At 46.6% G+C, this 18,705-nt stretch overlaps 1 protein-coding gene across 2 annotated transcripts in view; it reads left to right on the top strand.

The window, feature by feature from the left end:
• Positions 1 to 2,853: 2,853 nt before the first annotated feature.
• Positions 2,854 to 18,705, top strand: part of DNAJA3 (DnaJ heat shock protein family (Hsp40) member A3) — a 30,487-nt gene continuing 14,635 nt past the window's right edge. For both annotated transcript variants that reach the window (XM_047087689.1, XM_047087688.1), the window contains exons 1-5: positions 2,854 to 3,064; positions 9,150 to 9,283; positions 14,044 to 14,127; positions 14,862 to 15,056; positions 16,126 to 16,278. In XM_047087689.1, the coding sequence (XP_046943645.1) occupies positions 2,854 to 3,064; positions 9,150 to 9,283; positions 14,044 to 14,127; positions 14,862 to 15,056; positions 16,126 to 16,278 (777 nt within the window). The remainder of the gene's footprint in view (positions 3,065 to 9,149; positions 9,284 to 14,043; positions 14,128 to 14,861; positions 15,057 to 16,125; positions 16,279 to 18,705) is intronic.

Below are 18,705 nucleotides of genomic sequence, written 5' to 3'. Positions count from 1 at the left end.
ATCTCTCCATAGCCACCAAGTACCTGAAATCGGTCCCACAGACATTTCAAACATGACACGTCCAAACAACAGTGACTCACCATCTTTCTCCCCAAACCAGCTCCTTTCCTGGGTTTTTCAGCTTAGCGGTGGGGGAACATAAAGACGCTTGCTTATTCACTGGCCCCCAACAACTATCAAATCAAGGTGATCCAGGTACCATGGACCAAGGACCTCTGTTGTGAAGATTTCCAGAGGCTTGTAACTTACCCATGTTTACTAACTGTATCATCTCCGGCTTCTCTATAGTGACTAGCAGTGAAGGGGACCTCGTACAGACCTAGGCTGCTCTCATCAGGGAGTCTTTCCGGAGGCCTCCCAAAAACCTGTCTTCCTCTCCTTGGGTAGCCACCAGCACCCACTCCATTTCCTTGGGGTTCTCCGCTTCCTGAGAGGGCATGTGGGTCCCCAGCAATCAGCCTTCCTGTGATCCCCTAAAATAAGAACGCACACCCCTTTTTAGTGTGGAATTTTACTGTTAATCACGATGCGGAAATAGATGGGGGGAAAACTAAAATACCAAAAATATGAGGAAGTTACAAAGCTGACAAAAGTTTTCATATTAGTGAGCTCTTCTCTGGTTCCTAACTCCCTCTGACGTGGTAAATGCAAGTCTCTTTGCCTCTTGCTGTCAGCATTTATTCCTGAAAGTTGTACTTCTCAACCAAAATCCTCCCCCACTCTTTCCCCCTAGGTTTTGGGCTCCCTGTTGGTAAGTAAAGTGCCTGAATCCTGCTTGGTATTCTCAGTGCTTACCACAGAGCCTAGTACATACAGCTAACATGTACTGAGTACTAACTATATGCCGAATACTGTATGAAGCCTTCACAAGGACTATCTCAACTCATTCCTCAGATGGTCCTTTGAGGTAGTTACCAATATGTCCCCATTTTACCGAAAGGCAACTGAGACACAGAGAGGTAAACTAAGTTGTCCAACGATACACAGCCAGTAAGTGGCAGGGCTGGGATTCAGTCCCTGGCAATCTGACTCCAGGGCCCATAATCTTTTTTTTTTTTTAATTTTAAAATTTAAGTTCATTTACTTATTTTGAGAGAGAGAGAAGAGAGCACATGAGCGAGTGCGTGCACACAAGGGAGGTAGGGGCAGAAAGGAGAGACAGAATCCCAAGAAGGCTCTGTACCATCAGCGCAGAGCCCAATGCAGAGCTTGAACTCATGAACTGTGAGATCATAACCTGAGACAAGACTGAGAGTCAGACGTTTAACCAACTGCACCACCCAGGCACCCCTCTTTTTTTTTTTTTTTTTAGAAGTTTATTTAAGCAAACTCTACACCCAATGTGTGGCTTGAACTCATGACCCAGAGATCAAGTGCCACATGCAGGGCACCCCCAAGGCCCATATTCTTAATCACTATGCTGAAAACATTTAAGTATCGATTGAATATATTCAATGAACTCATGACAAGCTTTGCCTTCTCTAAAAGGCCTCCCTGCTAGCTTCCCTAGCCCAAACTCTCAACTTCTCCTTATATTTTACAATAGCCTTGTAACTTTTTCACTACACAGGTGGTTTTTAAACCTTTTTGAATCTCAGAGCCTGTGGGGAATTTGATCAAGGAAAGCTATGGCTATCTATGCAGATTAACATCCACCTCCACAAAAATTTGGGTACAATGGGTAGAAGTGGCAAAGAGCACACTTCATCTTATACCCATCAGTGAATCCTCAGGTTTCCTTCTTATTGTTTGGGGTGGTGGTCGGGGGTGTGTAAGCTGAAACTCCTTAGTAACGCTTACTGGGCCAGATTCCCGCCTCATCTCCAGTCACACACCCTAAATTTAGGGTTTAGGCAAACAGGGAAACCACTTTCACACCTCTGAGGCATGCTTTTGAAGTGTCTGCTGCTTGGAATACTTCTCCCCTCCACCTCTATCTGACGCACTTTTCATCAAAGTCCAACTGGAATGTTACCTCTCAGATGTCTTCCCTGACACTCTAGTCTCCGCAACTTGTTCCAGAAACCCCTCACTTCCGTGTCTCTAACACGGTTTATATCTACAACAGCACCGATCACGTTATGTCAGTTGCTAAGGAGCCGGTCTCTCTCGATTCAGAGTTTGCTCCCCTGGAGCAGGGATGACATGTCATTCACCGTTGTATCCCCAGTACTCTACAACGTGCGTGAAACACAGTAGGTGCTCACCACGTTTATTAAATTCGTTTGTGCGGGGCTCGGCTCTCCCTTGGCGACTGGCAAGTTCATCACAGGTTTGCAGGAGCCTTAACACGCTCAGGACAGAGCCGAGTGATCAAAGTCAGCCCCGCGGAGAATCAGCTAGAGAGAAAGTGAGCTTGAGGCCAGGCTTCGGAAGTAGGGCAAAGGCCCCCACGAGCTCACGCTGACACAAAGTGAGCAACACTCACGCAACACTTACAGCATCAGGTCAGGGGAAAAAGACCGCGCACTGCATGCTGGGACTGCGCGGCTGACGGCAGCATTGCACGCCGGGACATGTAGTCCGGCCCTTCGCGGGGATCCTGAGACCAGTTATACCCGAACACACTCAACCACGTCTCTACATAGATAAGGTACAATATTGGCCATCCATCACAGAATGACGAGGTCCTTCACGGCACGCATACCTAGCTGCACTCCTCAGAGGAAGCCTCATTTCGGTGTTGGCAACCAGAAAGTCGCATTGGGTGCTGCTGCGCATGCGCAACGCTTGCGCTTGTGCGTGTGCGCGCGCACGGGCCCCGCCTCCGGAAGCGCCATCGCAGCGCCGGCGCGCTGTCTTCGCGACGGCTCCTTGAGCCGGGTGGCGCAGGCGCAGTGTCCCTGGGCCAAGATGGCGGCGCGGCGCCCCACACGCTGGTTGCTGGTGGCTGTAGGGTCCCCGCGGCTGCCGGCTACAGCGGGGAGAGGAGCCCGGCCGCCCAGGCGGGACGTGGTGGGGGCTTCACTGGGCCACAAGCTGAACGTCACTGCATTCTCGCCTTCCCTGAGAGCTCGAGGCTCCGGGGCGCTGCTGACATTGAGAACTGGTGTCAGCTTCAAAGGTGAGGGCAGGCTCCAGCGCCCGAGTAGGGGCTCTAAGGCCCAGAAGGGACTGACTCGATTCGGCTACGGGGGTAGCGGGGTGGACGGTATCTTCTGACCTGTATGCAGAATTGCTTGGAGAGACCGGCGAACAGGAGGCAGAGAGGCCCAAATGGCTACTGAGAAATGGTAAACCAGGGAGAGTTGCATGGAGCCCTCGGCGGCAGTAGTGAAATGTTCTGTAGGCCTACAGTCTTCTCTTCTTTATCAACATTTCTAGAAGCCTCTTTCCAGCCTGCCACTGCTCCCTTACCCTATTCCAATCCCGTCTCCTCCTTTCACCTTATAGCCGGAAGGGAGGAGGTAACTGCCATTCAGTGAGCACCTGTTATGGTGCTAGGTACTTTGTGCCCCATCTCACTTGGTGGTAACAACCCTGCCAGAATGGAGTCGTCATCCCCATTTTAAAGAACGAGAAACTGAGGTTCTAGCAAAAAGAATTGACCCGCCCAATGTCATAAAGCTAAAAGAGTAGAGTTGTCCTTTAATAGCTTACGCTCTTTCCGTCACGTGGTTCTAATTGAAGGATACACTTAGTAGTCTTTTATAAGTTCTTAAATTGGCAACTGTAATAAAAATACAAACTAACATTTATGGAGCGCTTTTCTGTGTACCCGGCATGGGTCATTTCCATGTGATAGATGCTATTACATTTTACAGACAAAGAAGCTTAAGCCTAGATATTAAACGACTTGTAGAAAGTGACAAAGTGAAAAGCTGGTAGAGCCCTCATTCAAAACCAGCTTTCTTAATTGATGGAGGCGATACAGAAGTGATATGTATTAAGCCTTTAGGTGCTTGTCTGTGATGGTTCTTCTGCTCTGTGTTGGATGACTTCTGTTAGGAGGAAGGAGGAAACACTGAATAACCAACCATGTGTCTGAATTGTCTTATTGGTTGTGTTCCCTACAATTTGTGCAAGTGATATTTATCTATATATTTACAAAGGTAATTAATTAACAGGCCCTGACAAGATAACCCACACAAGATAATTGCCTGTTGGGGTGCAATTTTGTAATGCTTGTGTAATAAGGGAGTCATTAAAGCATCAGTAATCGTTATTCTTTTGTAAAGTGAACAAACTCACCTCTACCAGTGTGTGTGTGTGTGTGTGTGGGGGGGGGGGATCTGGGTGAGTTATTTAATCTCTTTGAACCCCTGTTTCCTTAACTGTGAAAATTTGTTCATTGACTCAGGTATTTATTGAGAGTCTGCCATATGCTGGCCACTATTCTAGTTACTGGGGATACAGCAGAGAACAGAGAGATTGGATGAGGTTTTGGTCAAGTGATCCCATTTTTTAATTCTGCTCTTGCCACCAGTATTTCCTCACGGGTAGAGCAGTAGTCTGTTCAGGTTTCTTCAGGGTTATTCGGAGCGATGTCATGTTGTATTTCTCAGTATGAGCAAAAGTGGTAAGTTTCAAGTTTTGCTAACTTTTTCTAATGTCAGTGTTGTTTTAAATAGAATTTGGTTGCATCTTTGTGTTCATTTATTCCTTAGGTAATTATTAAGCTATTTCTGTTCATAGTACATTTGTACAAGTTTGGGGAGCATTTTTGTTGATTGTGTATATATGAGAGAGATAGGCAGGCACCGAGTACTGAGCCTTTGGGGGACACTTACTAAGGAACCGCAATCAGCACATAGCCCAGAATGGGCATGTTTTGTATCACATGATGAATATTTTTGAGAGATGACATCCTTCAAGACACACTCTTGTTATTACATCTAAAGTCATCAACTCAGCTCCCAAACATGGGTCTTTGATCTTCTCTCAAATCTAGTAATACAATTAGAGGGCATAAAACAACACTTTAATTACAACTTTTCTCCCAGGGCAGAAAAAAATGTAGTTATTTGACTCTGGGTTAGTCATTCTTGGAGTGACTTGGAGGCTGATCCTATTCTGGGTTCTAAAAAGGGCAAGACATTGTTCTTGGGGGAAAGTTTGTCCATTAAATGAACTTTATTTTTTTTTTAATTTTTTTTTTAAAAATTTTTTTTTCAACGTTTATTTATTTTTGGGACAGAGAGAGACAGAGCATGAACAGGGGAGGGGCAGAGAGAGAGGGAGACACAGAATCGGAAACAGGCTCCAGGCTCCGAGCCATCAGCCCAGAGCCTGACGCGGGGCTCGAACTCACGGACCGCGAGATCGTGACCTGGCTGAAGTCGGATGCTTAACCGACTGCGCCACCCAGGCGCCCCATATTTTTTTTTTTTTAATTTTTTAAATGTTTATTTATTTTTGAAAGAGAGAGAGACAGAGTGTGAGTGGGGTAGGGGCAGAGAGGGAGAGAGACACAGAATCCGAAGCAGGCTCCAGGCTCCAAGCTGTCAGCACAGAGCCCGACGCGGGGCTCGAACTCACAAACCGCGAGATCGTGACCTGAGCCGAAGTCGGCTGTTCAACCGACTGAGCCACCCAGGCGCCCCAAATGAACTTTAATTATTGTTAACCATTGGTGCTTTTTGGATAATGTCAGAAGTCATCAAATTTGTAATAGTTAAATGTGATTTGTCTTTCTTCGCATGCAGTTTTGCACGTTACGTTGTTACATCCGAGTGTTTCTTGAGTCCAAGGTCTCTGCTCACATTCTTGGAGCTGCCACTACCAGTCTCTTCCTGGATTGGAAGGAGCCTGGGGGTGGTGGGGGCTGACAGGACCAGGGCAGCCCCTCACGCCTGAGTGAAGAGGGACTGAGTATAGGAGCGCTAGGCCGCTAGCTCTGTTTCTCTCAAATCTGACCAAAGAAAGACCTCTGTGGTCGCCTAACTCCCACTGCTTCCACGCTGTCTGCTCCTTGCGTTCTGGGGGGTCTAGGGTGCGGGACAGGAAACAGTATGGGGATACTGAAGGTCGAGATTGACTTGCTGCTTCTGATTTCTCATCATTCTGACTCTTTCCTACTCGTCTTCCTGTCTGGTTACCTTGGCCCCCTTCCTGGATATCCCTCAACACTCCTGGTTGTGTTTTGTGCTCAGATTAATTTTAAGTAGTCTCCCAGTCCTCCAGTTGTGGGTTGTTTTTGAGAGCTCTTTCTCATGCAAAGGCGTTCCCTTCCCTGTTTAACACTTGCAGTGACTCCCTGTTGCCCTCAGGATAAAACCTTGACTCCTTAGGATAGCTCAAAGGCCCTTTGCCATATTCCTAGGCCTCATTAATCAGCATCATTATCTCTAACCACATCTCTACTTGTATAAAATGTATACAAGTTACATCATGCAGTTATTAGGTGCATGTGAACTTTCATGTGAACCAAAGATGATCTATGATTTAGCAGCCAAATGAGGCACTTTTGAAAATATAAGGGGAATCTGTTGCAAATGACATAAGGACTACAGGTGTAATTCTGGGCAGATTCAAACCTTTCCTTAGCCTAGCTAATTTCTACAGTTTAACAGCTGCCTTAAAAGGCCTTTCCTGAACTTCTTCAGTTGGGTTGTCAGTGCTTCTCAACTGGGGATGATTTTGCCCTGCAAAGGACATTTGGCAATGTCTGGAGACATTGAGTTGCTCTCTTGTGACAGGGGTAGAGGGGCAGTAGAGTGTACTACTTGTAAGTTGTTGGTGCTGCTGAACATCCTTTGACATATAAGTTGTTTAGTTTGCCAGGGATGCCATAAGAGAGAACCACATTTATCCTCACGTTTCTAGAGGCTAGAAGTCCAAGATCAATGTTTTGGCAGAGTTGTTACACATCCTACCTCCAGGGGCACCTGGCTGGCTCAGTCAGAAGAGCATGAGACTCTTGATCTCAGGATTGTGAGTTCTAGCCCCATGTTGGGTGTAGAGATTACTTAAATAAATGAAAACTTAAAATTAGGATCCTACCTCGAAATAACAGTCACATTCTGAGGCACTGGGGATTAGAGCCTCAACGTATGAATTAAGAGACATAGCCCATAACAATAGGAAAGCCCCTTCACCAAGAGGAATCCAATACCATCCTCAACATTGTGAGGTTGAGAAACCCTGGTTAGGTGACCCTATGTGTGTTCTCACTGTGCATGTCGTTGTGTACTGTTTGTTTGTACACTCTCTCCCACGCTCCCATGTGGACTGTAAGCTCCTTGAGGGCGCTGGCTTTGGTCTTGTCTTCACATTGTATCCTCCCTGCCACTACAGTATTAACATCTTGAATAATGTAAGCTCTAGGAAGGCAGTGTCTGAATGGTCTGCTGCCTATTCCCAGCACAGAACTCAGTGCCTGGCAAGTAGTACATGTTCAGTGAGTGTTTACTGAATGAATGAATGGTGCATCCAGAACCTTCTCTGTAGGCTGAAGTTCGACTTAGAAACCTGGAGCTGTCGTGATCTTCATGCTCTTTCTTACTTGGCTCCCTTCCGCTCCCAGCCCCGTGTCTTCAGTTGTCATGGAATGGGTTGGAGGTTAGGCAGGGCTCAAGTTGTGGGGCAGCTCCCCCTGCTTCACTTGGTGACAGACCAGTCCAAGTTAGTTCTCTGCTCTGTGCACAGAGGGCAGTTGAGTGGATGTGTCCGCCAGTGGACGTTCCTCCTACTGCTGATGCCAGAGGCATGAAGGGGGGCAGGGCATGTGGCTCTCTGCCTTGGGCTTTGACCCCAGTTAGCTGTTAGTTTCAGGCATAGGGCCTTTTAACCCCGTGTGTCTATTTAGGTGTATTTTTTTTTTTTTTTTTTTTAGGAGAGGGGCAGCACTTTTATCAGATTCTCTTAGATCTGTGACCTTAAACGCTGAGAACCATTTTTTTCTTCTTTTCTTTTTCTTTCTTTCTTTCTTTCTTTCTTTCTTTCTTTCTTTCTTTCTTTCTTTCTTTCAGAGAGAGAGTGCGAGTGGGGAAGAGGGGCAGAGGGAGAAAGAGAATCCCAAGCCGGCTCTACACTCATCACAGAGCCGATGTAGAGCTTGATCCCATGACCCTGGGATGATGACCCCAGCCAAAATAAAGAGTCAGCGTCTCAGGGCGTCTCAGTCAGTTAAGCGTCTGACTTCGGCTCAGGTCATGATCTCGTGGTTCGTGAGTTCGAGCCCCACATCAGGTTCTGTGCTGACAGCTCAGACCTGGATCCTGCTTCAGATTCTTTGTCTCCCTCTGTCTGCCCCTCCCCCATTCACACTCTGTCTCTCTTTCTCAAAAATAAATAAACGTTAAAAAAAAAAAATAGGGCACCTGGGTGGCTCAGGGGGTAAGCATCCAACTTCGGCTCAGGTCATGATCTTGTGGTTCGTAGGTCGAGCCCCGTGTCGGGCTCTGTGCTGACAGCTCAGAGCCTGGAGTCTGCTTCGGATTCTGTGTGTCCCTCTCTCTCTGCTCTTCCCCCACTCATGCTCTGTCTCAAAAATAAATAAACGTTGAAAGAAAAAAAAATGTTTTTAATTAAAAAAAAAAGTCGGCTGCTCAACCGACTGAGCCACCCAGCACCCTGAGTACCGTTTCTTTAGTTCTTTAGTTCTCAAATTGAGCATGTGGCAGAATTGCTGGAGGGCTTATTAAACACAGCCTGCTGGACCCCACCTCCAGAGTCTCTGATTCATGTCAGGGGTGGGGCCTGAAAATGGACATTTCCAACAAGCTGATGATGCTGCTGGTCCAGGGGCCACACTCTGAGAACCACCCCAGAACCACATCCCCAAGGTTGTATGGTGGAGGCAAAGAACCTGGAGAATTGTTTAGCATTAAGGAAGACAGCATATGAAGGTACGTGGCACATGGCAGGTGCTCAGGTAGTGTGACAGTGGGGCTAGGTCCCTTTCTAGTCATCCCCCCGGTGTAGCCCCCATCCAGGGTGCAGACATGAGGGTACGACCTCATTGTGTCGTGATCCAGCAGAATTAGCGCTGCCCAGTACTCTTCATTTTATGTTCATTGTACACAGTGGCCTTGGGCATCTTTGAAGTGCAGTGAGTTTGGTCTCCAGCGGGCTTGGGGGGAAAGCTGACCCTAAGCTGTGACGTCCGTTCCTTCACAGGTGTAACCTGGCTGGGTGTTTACTCACAGCTTCCTTTTGTTGAGCACATTCCCAGAGTGATTGTCTTTCCTTTTTTTTTTCTTTTTTAGGAGTAAAAAGTTACCCTTTTGTTCGTACTGCATCCTTCCACACGAGCTCCCCTTTGGCCAAAGAGGATTATTACCAGATACTAGGAGTGCCCCGAAATGCCAGCCAGAAGGAGATCAAGAAAGCGTATTACCAGGTCTGTATGGAAGCCAGATTTTAGGGACAAGACTGTAGAAGGGATGCTGTCAGTCTAGTCTGCTCACCAGTGCAGCGTGTATGCCCATACGTGTAGGTGACATGTGGCTCACAGTGTAGAATGAGGTGATGGGCTTTGCTGGACTGTCCCTCAGGTGCATAGTGTCCCGCTGGTTAACACTTCAGAAAAAGAGGCAGAACCCAAAATTTTTAAAAATCTTTTTCCAAAGCTGTTTTCGTATTTAAAATTATTCTGTGCCTTGTAACTTGTATGAAAATTCACTACAAGATTCTTGATTTTTTTTTTAATTTTGTTTTCCTTTGTGTGTGGGGGCGGGGGAGGACGGCAAAAACTTTGAACCTAATATTTGTGAACTGATACTGATCAAGACCAGACCTAACAGCCATGGCTTGGATAGCTAATCCCTTCTCTTATGTTTTTTCAAAGCGTACAATTCACTGGTTTTTAATGTATTCATAGAGGCTTTACAACCATCCCCACAATCAGTACATTTTCAACTGCTTAAAAAACCCCATACCATCAGCATTCACTCCCCAGTTTCCTCTTTCCTCTGCCTTTGCAATTACTAACCTGTTTTCTCTTTCTATGGATTTGCCTGTTCTGGGCATTTCATAGAAGTGAAGCTGTACATCGTGTGAACTTTTGTGATGGCCTCTTTCACTCTGGAAAGAAGCTTCATCAACGTTGTGGCATGTATCGGTTCTTCATTCCTTTCAGTGGTCGAGTAATGTGTGGATAGGCTACGTTTTTATTTATCCATTTGGACATTTGGATCGTTTCCACTTTTTTTTTTTTTTTTTTTTTTTTTGTGGCTGTTATGAGTAGTGCTGCTGTGAACCCCAGGTATAGGTTTTGAGTAGACTTATGTTGTAATGGAATGAGCAAAGGCACGGGGTTAGGAAACAGAGACCCTGGCTTGGGAACAGTGAATATCATGTCCCTCCTCTTTGAACTGGAAGGTAAGGTACCTGACGTAAGGGTGGGAGAGCAGTGAAAAGATGGAGGCCGGGACCACAAGGGAACACATGAGTCCCTCTGCAAGCACTAGAAACTTAATTTAAAAAAAAAAAATTTTTTTTTAACGTTTATTTATTTTTGAGACAGAGAGAGAGAGAGAGAGCATGAACAGGGGAGGGTCAGAGAGAGGGAGACACAGAATCCAAAACAGGCTCCAGGCTCTGAGCTGTCAGCACAGAGCCCGACGCGGGGCTTGAATCCACAAACTGCGAGATCGTGACCTGAGCTGAAGTCAGACACTTAGCTGACTGAGCCACCCAGGCGCCCCTAGAAACTTAATTTAAGAGAGTAGGGAGCCATTCAAGTTTTTAGGTGTGGAAGTAAAAAGATGAGGTAAAACTGTGCAATTTAAAACTGGACATTTTTTTTTTTTAATTTTTTTTTTTTTCAACGTTTATTCATTTTTGGGACAGAGAGATACAGAGCATGAACGGGGGAGGGGCAGAGAGAGGGAGACACAGAATCGGAAACAGGCTCCAGGCTCCGAGCCATCAGCCCAGAGCCTGACGCGGGGCTCGAACTCACGGACCGCGAGATCGTGACCTGGCTGAAGTCGGACGCTTAACCGACTGCGCCACCCAGGCGCCCCTAAAACTGGACATTTTTAAAGTAGTCTTTACAACGCAATTTCTGGGGTCAGGACTTGATGAAAGCTTTGTGTGTATTGCGTCATTTCATCCTCATGGCAGAGGCTTGGAGAGGTTGTGACCTACACCCAAGGCCCCATAAGTCACTATGTGTCACACATGAGACTAAAATACTGCAAAAAGGCCTCTCTTTTCCTTAAGCTAATCTCATGAGTACACCATTGTTTCTTGCCGTGGCTTTTGGGACCAGCCTTTGTGGCCCACCGTGATGTCCTGGCTGTGCCCTGAGACCCTGATCCGGGGCTTAGCACGCAGCCTCTGGTGTGCTCCCACGAGCTGCTGTGAGGACCAGCGTCTCCGGAAGCAGGACTGAGCTCAGAGATGCCAGTGGAGCCATACTCTGCCTTTCCACTGATGGCTCTTTTCATTCTGGATGGCTGGCGCTGCCTTCCTTCTGTCGGCCTGCCTTTGGGGAGTGGGTGGCTGTTTCTGGCCACCTGCCACCATCCTCATTCCTCCCGGAAACCAGAGTTGCATGGCACATGACCAATTCTTTCTTTGCAGGCTTGGTGACGCGTATTTCTTCTTTTGCTCCTGTGGAAGATTGAGAGCTGTTTGTCTGGCTCTTAGCATAAAGAAAGGACTCTCTGCGATCATGATATCCAGCCTCAGTTATTTTCTGGGCTGTTTTGTTGAAGAGGATTAAAGTTACCCATGTAACCAAAAGCAGGGGTGGTTAGGCTTATTCTGATGAAGAGCTTTCTAACAGTGAAGGCTGTCCATCATGATACAACCCACCTTGGGTAGAAGTGAGTTCCCCATCACAAAATAATCCCATCATGTTTCTCAGATGTGGGTAATGTCCTGACACCCCTCCTTTTTTTTTTTTCTTTCTTAATTGTGATGGATGTTTAAAAATTGTGTTAAGGGGCGCCTGGGTGGCGCAGTCGGTTAAGCGTCCGACTTCAGCCAGGTCACGATCTCGCGGTCCGTGAGTTCGAGCCCCGCGTCAGGCTCTGGGCTGATGGCTCGGAGCCTGGAGCCTGTTTCCGATTCTGTGTCTCCCTCTCTCTCTGCCCCTCCCCCGTTCATGCTCTGTCTCTCTCTGTCCCAAAAATAAATAAACGTTGAAAAAAAAAATTTTTTTTTTTTAAAAATTGTGTTAAAATATGCTCAACTCCCTTTCAAGCCATATTAATCTCATGTGATCATGTTTGTCTAAAATCCGACTGTTTCATGTTGTGGTCATTGTACTTGTTTCTCCAGCATGGGTCTTTGGGAGTCGGCCTGCCCCATACAGCCCTGTGATGTCTCCTTGTACTTTTCTGAATTTGAACTCCTATGCATCCTCGTTTGGCATTATGAGCCATGACACCGTTTCATCTTGTCTTGGCTCAAATGCACTATTTACATGTGACATCTCCTTTCTTTCTTTTCACCTAAGCCATGGACGTGGTATCTCGTGTGTAAGCTCTGAGGCTCTCTGCCTCAGTGCTGTATTTTCCGGTGGTCATCCTGGTGATTTGGGGTATACTGTTACTCAGTATCAGTGATTTTTTGGCTTGTCATTGAAAATTTGAAATTCCTGCCAGATGCCCCCACCTCCTGACTACATCCTCTGCTCCCTTCTGTGTCCTAATAATGGCTGATGTCGCCGTGGGCCGTGCTCTGTGTTCATTTTAGAATATGTGGTGTCTCATCTCATCCCTGCCACAACCCTGTGGAGTAGGTACCGTTATCGTCATTTGACAGACGAGGAAGTTGTGCTTAGTGACATTCTGTCTGGGGTCTCAGGGCTACAGACAGTGGATCCGGACTCTCTGACCCGGAGGCTGTGCACCTAACTTTCTGCACCTTAACCGCAGCCAGCTGCTGGTGGCGTGGTGTCCGAGCCACATGGCTTCTCCGGTCCGTGGTTGGATTCCATGTGCCTCCTTCCCTCACGTGAGGGACCTGTAGTGACCCAGACTTGGAAGGGGTCAGCAGCCGCAGCAAACAGTGAGCCAACAGTGAGCCACCTGCAAAGCACAGCACTGCTCAGAGTGCCCGGAGGGTAACCGTAGTTTTAGAGCGGCTCGGCTCAGCTGCGGACAGCCTAGTGAGATTTTACTCTTTTTTAATATTTAAACTAGTGTTTTGAAGAGGCAATACGTTTCCTTTGTTCAGAATTAAGCAAATACAAAAGAGTATATTCGGTAGAAAGTCTCCCTCCTGTTCTCTTACATCCCTCCTTTTGCAACCAATGTTACTAGCTTGCTATATGTTTTCCAAAATAACTTGTACAGCAGATACATCTACGTATCCAGTTATTTTCTTCTCTTTTTACATAGTTGATGGTATATCAGACACACTGTTTTCCACTGCTTTCACAAAGGTGCCCAAGTTCTAAAGCATTTGCTCTTTTTGGCAGAGATTTGTTGTGGTTAAAAAATGTGTATATGTGTCAGATTTGAAGAGATGCTTTATTTTATTTTACTTTTATTTACTTTATTTTTTAAAGACATTTTAAAAATATTTATTTATTTATTTTGACAGGGAGCAATCATGAGCGAATGTGGTTGGGGGGAGGGACAGAGAGAGAGGAGAGAGGATCCCAAGCACGTTCCATGCTGCCAACGCAGAGCCCGATGCAGGACTCGATCTCACAGAGCGTGAGATCATGACCTGAGCCGAAACCAAGAGTTGGTCAGACACTTAACTGACTGAGTAACCCAGTTGCTGCAAGAGATGGTTTATTTTAAAGTCTTAGGCCTTGTTTTAAGAATTGCTGTTGGTTGATGGGGCTCCTGGGTGGCTCAGTTGGTTAAGCGTCTGACTTTCGCTCAGGTCATGATCTCACAGTTCGTGAGTTCAAGCCCTACGTCAGGCTCTGTGCTGACAGCTCAGAGCCTCGAGCCTGCTTCAGATTCTGTGTCTCCCTCTCTCTCTGCCCTTCCCCACCCCACCCTTGCACTCTGTCTTTTTCTGTCTCTCAAAAAATAAACAAACAAACATACATTAAAAAAAAAATTGCTGTTGGTTGCAAAATCTCAAAACAGACCAATGCTGTAAGGGAGGTGAGATTATGACTGTTATTTGAGGTCCAGTGTTAGTAATCATCATGTGTCCATTGTAATTTATGGTTTTCTCCCTTAGCTGGCCAAGAAATACCACCCAGACACAAACAAGGATGATCCCAAAGCCAAGGAGAAGTTCTCCCAGCTGGCAGAAGCCTATGAGGTAATGTGACCTACCTGTGTGTGCAGTCACTGTCATTCAGCTGTGTGGGTACATCACAGTGTGCTGCCCAGGGTGACCTGACATGTCATAAGGTCCATTGTGAAGACTGTCCTCATACCAGATTACCTCCTTGAAGAAAAGATTCCCAGGTCTCCTGCTAGATCTCACTTGGAATCTCAGTAGGAAACGGTCTGATAATCTGTATTAACAGAGCTCCCAGGTAATCTGATTTATAGCCAGGTCTGGGAGCTCCTGGTTGGATTAATTAATTCCACACTTATTTGTTGACCCCCCTCCTTAGGGCATCTCTGTCTAGTGGGATGGTGCGTATTGTAAAAGTAGGAGGCCGCCCGTGAGGAACTTGAAATGTAGTCAGAGGGATGAAGCGCACACTGTGGCGGGCTGCTGAGCCGTTCCAGAGTGACCTTCCCAGACTTAGAGGGTCTGTAGGGACTCAGGATATGTAGAGTATCGTGTACCTGCTGTATGAGTGTGCACATCCCCCAGCCATCTGAGAGTACGTCACAGACGCCGTATCTCTTTATTCTTCAGTACTCGAGTGTGAATTTTCTAAGACCAAGAACATTCTTTTACGTTAACCACAGTACACTTGTCAAAAGCAGGAAATTTAATGCTGATCCAGCACCCTTACCTGTACACACGGTGTGAACTTGTGCCGTGTCCTGGGCCTCGGGAGACCTGGTGGCGCCTGACCGCCGGGCCTTTTCCGGTAGGTGCTGAGTGACGAAGTGAAGAGGAGACAGTATGACACCTACGGCTCTGCGGGCTCGGATGCCGGTGCCTCCGGACAGAGCTACTGGAAAGGGGGCCCCACTGTCGACCCTGAAGAGCTCTTCAGGAAGATCTTCGGGGAATTCTCATCCTCTTCTTTTGGGGATTTCCAGAGTGTATTCAGTCAGCCTCAGGAGGTAAGCTCCTTGTTTTAAAGAATCATTCACATTTTAGCCGCTCATTGTGAGGCAAACATTTTATGTTTCTTTTTCTCAAAAAAAAAAAAAAAACAACAACAGAAAAAACACAAAAAAACCCCAAAGCATCTTCAATGGAATGATCTGGAGGCAGCCATTTTGGTAGGAAATAATTCCCATATTTAAGAAAAACCAGGTAGGTAATCCTTTTTAGCTGTACAATTGCTTAATCAGGCAGCCTGAGGCGAAGGCTTTGAGGGTCCATGATTCGGGTGCATTTTGTCTGGAGCTTGCTGCATTATTGTAGAAGAGCTTGGTGCCGGAACGGAGACACAACACCAATTCTACCTCTTGCATATTTATGTCCTAATAAGACGTTATCAGAGCTGAGAGAGGGAGCATGTTTTATGACTTAAATTATGTTTGGGGATCATTCGAGCTGTCTATAAGGACTGTGTACAAATATTATCTGTGAACAGTTTGTTGAAAAGTACATTTTCACTTAAAACAAGCATTCCCTCTTGAAAATCCTGAGATGTAGGGGAGAGTCAGTCGAGTCCCATCCATTCCTACTTGGCAGAGGACAGGTGAGTTAAAAAATAAGTAGCTGGGTGAAGAGATGAACAGGTGGGGCATGGAGGATTTTTGGTGAAATTTCACATTTAGTGAAAGTCCTTTATGATTTTGTAACGACAGACAGATTTTGTAACGTGTCATACATTTGTTCGGGCCCTTAGGAAATACACCACCAAGGGTGGACCCTAAAGTGAAAGACGAGCTTTGGGGGACTCTGATGTGTCCATGTGGGTTCATCCTTGATAAAAAGTGGACGTCCCGGGGACAGATGCTGACCCTGGTGGGGGCTGTGCATGTGTGGGGGCAGGGGGAGATCCTGATACCTCCCTCTCAATTTTATAAACGTGTAAAACCATCGTAAAGAATAAAGCTCAGTTTAAAAGAAGAGGTAACGTGAATGAAAACCGCTGACCATTGCCCTCCTTTACTTTCAAAGTGGAGGATCACTTTGGTAATTAACCAAAGATGACAGGCTGCCCTCTGACTTCTTTAGTACATCATGGAGCTGACGTTTAATCAGGCTGCCAAGGGGGTCAACAAGGAGTTCACCGTGAACATCACTGACACCTGCGAGCGGTGTGACGGCAAGGGGAACGAGCCTGGCACCAAGATGCAGAACTGCCATTACTGCGGCGGCTCCGGCATGGTGAGAGTGTGGCAGAGCCCCCCACCCCCCCCCCCCCCCCGCCTGGGATCCCCCGCCTCTGGCCCCCCCACACCCCTTGCCGGCTCTTTTTCTACGCTCCTGTGGATAGCCTTGGAGAGTTATCTGGCAGTGCTTGGTGCTTTTGAGTGTCCGTGACTAGGTGGGACTGTTTTATCTAGATCTTTCTTTTCCCAAGAGTACTCTGTCTTGGTCAGTGATCCTGTGCTGTCTTCCCTGAAAATACACTTCCCTGAAAATTTTGGTAATTTGAAACCGTTGCTGGGGGGCGGGGGGTTTAAATTTTGCTTGAAGTGTAATCATTTTTTTCTTTTGGTAAGTTTTTATATAATACAAACATACAGAACAGTATAAAGAGCCACTCCCTTATTCCTTACCCAGATTCACCAGTTGTTAACATTCTGTCCCACTTGCACTGTCATATCTGTTGTGTATTTTCAAGGAACAAGAATGTTCTTTTATGCAACCACAACACAGTTGTCACTATCAGGAAATTTAATGTTGCTAGAATACCATTTTCTGTACTCATTCTCATGTGTTCACTTGTCCTTACAATGTCCTTTTTTTCCTGATCCAGGATCCATGCTGGGATTTTGCATAGTGTTTGGTTGTCATATCTTTTGTCTCCTTTAATCTGGGAACGGTTTCTCGGCCTTTCTTTTTCTTTATGACCTTGACATTTTTTAGGAGTACAGGCCAGCTGTTTTGTAGAATGCCCTTTATTTGGGGTTCATCTGATATTTTCTCATGACCAGATTCAGATCACACATTTTTGGTGAAACGCCACAGAGGGGTAGTGCCCTTGACAGTGGATCACGTCAGGAGTCGTGAGGTGTCAGTTTGTCCCATTAGTGATGACGTGACATTGGATCATGAGTAGTTAGTTAAGATAGTGCCCACCAGGTTTCTTCACTGTAAAGTTGTTAATTTTCCCTTTGAGGTTAATGAGGAAGTTGTGGTGAGGCACATACTGACTCCTGAACTCCAGATCACCGCGTTGATTGTAGGAGACTGAAAAATGGGGTGTACTGCCTCTCTATAAGCGTTCCTGAAACCTCTGGGAGCTGAGCAGTTACCTTTTAAAGAGAGTAGTGCCCCTCTGATTACAACAGCGATTGCTGAGAAAACAAAAGAGAAACCTGACCACCCAGAGCAGCTAGTCTGGTCCCTGAGGCCACTACTGCCCTGTTCTCACTGTACCTGAGGGCCATGTGGGAAGAAAGAGGGGGGCTGGGTCCTCCCTATCTTCCCCCGGCCCCCACCACTGGTGCCCCAGGAGCAAGGAGGCAGGCAGCCCCTGTTGCTGGCGTGGTCCTCATTCTGCCCCCCCCCCCCCCCCCCCGCCGAGTGTCCTCTCCCCCATCCTCCCTGCGCACCCCCATCCTTCAGGGGCCTCTTGGCCCCCAGCCCCTCCCACAGCTGGCGGGGCCTTGTGGTCTGTGGCCACTACCCCCAGCTCCTCACTGGGTAGAAAGTGGTTACTTTTTTTGTTTAACCTAACTTCTTTGCACTGTTTGTTCATTTTGTTTTGTTTTTTTTTAGAAAGCGGGAAAGGGGGAGAGAGGGCGGGAGAGTGCGTGCATGAGTGGGCAGATGGACAGAGGGAGAGAGAATCCCAAGCAGGCTCCATACTCAGCACAGAGCCCAACAAGGGCTCCATAGGACGACCCTGGGATCATGACCTGAGCCAAAATCAAGTCAGATATTCACTTGACTGAGCCACCTAGGCGTCCCCCTGCCTGTTTTGTAAATTATCGAAAAGTACTTGTTCTGACACAACAGTCGGAGGAATACATAAAGAAAACATCAGTAATCGCCCCTTGCCTGGACTCCCAAGTTCGTAACTTGAGGTGTTCTTTCCACAACTCAGTCTTTGTCTCCATACAAAAAAATTTCTTTTTAAAGCAAAAACTTTCTAATGAGAGTATATTACACATAGTCTTTGTTGTGCAACTTGCTTTGGTCTTTGATGGATCATGCCCATTCCTCCAGGCTGATGCATGCAGATCTCATTTTCCAACTTAATACTTAGGTTTCAGTGCTACAGGAAAACCCTCTACACATATGGCTTTCCATCTGATGCCTCTACTTTCTGTGACACAGACCTCCAAAGGTGGAATTGCTGGGACAAATAATCCTTACATTTAAAATGTCTCTAATTTAAAATTTATCATGTTTAAAAATGTACATGTTTGTATTTGCACACGGTACAGAATTCTGAAGGAAAAAACGAAAGTACAGTGAAAAGTTAAGTGTTCCTCCCCAAGCCCCACCCCCTAATTGTTCCAGGCATCCTCCTTAGAGGCACAGCTCTAGTGACCTTCTTGTGTATCCTGCTTTAGACGGACACGCACATTTCAAGCCATCTGTATGGAGGTTCCAGTAACCCAAGGTAGCACTCTGTACATG

The sequence above is a fragment of the Lynx rufus genome, unplaced genomic scaffold (genome assembly GCF_022079265.1).
Source record: "Lynx rufus isolate CCGP_SWC_20201006 ecotype Redwood Valley unplaced genomic scaffold, mLynRuf1.p SCAF_23, whole genome shotgun sequence".
Lineage (NCBI taxonomy): Eukaryota > Metazoa > Chordata > Mammalia > Carnivora > Felidae > Lynx > Lynx rufus.
Note: the sequence above shows the minus strand (reverse complement) of the source record. Positions and strands in the feature narration are given on the sequence as shown.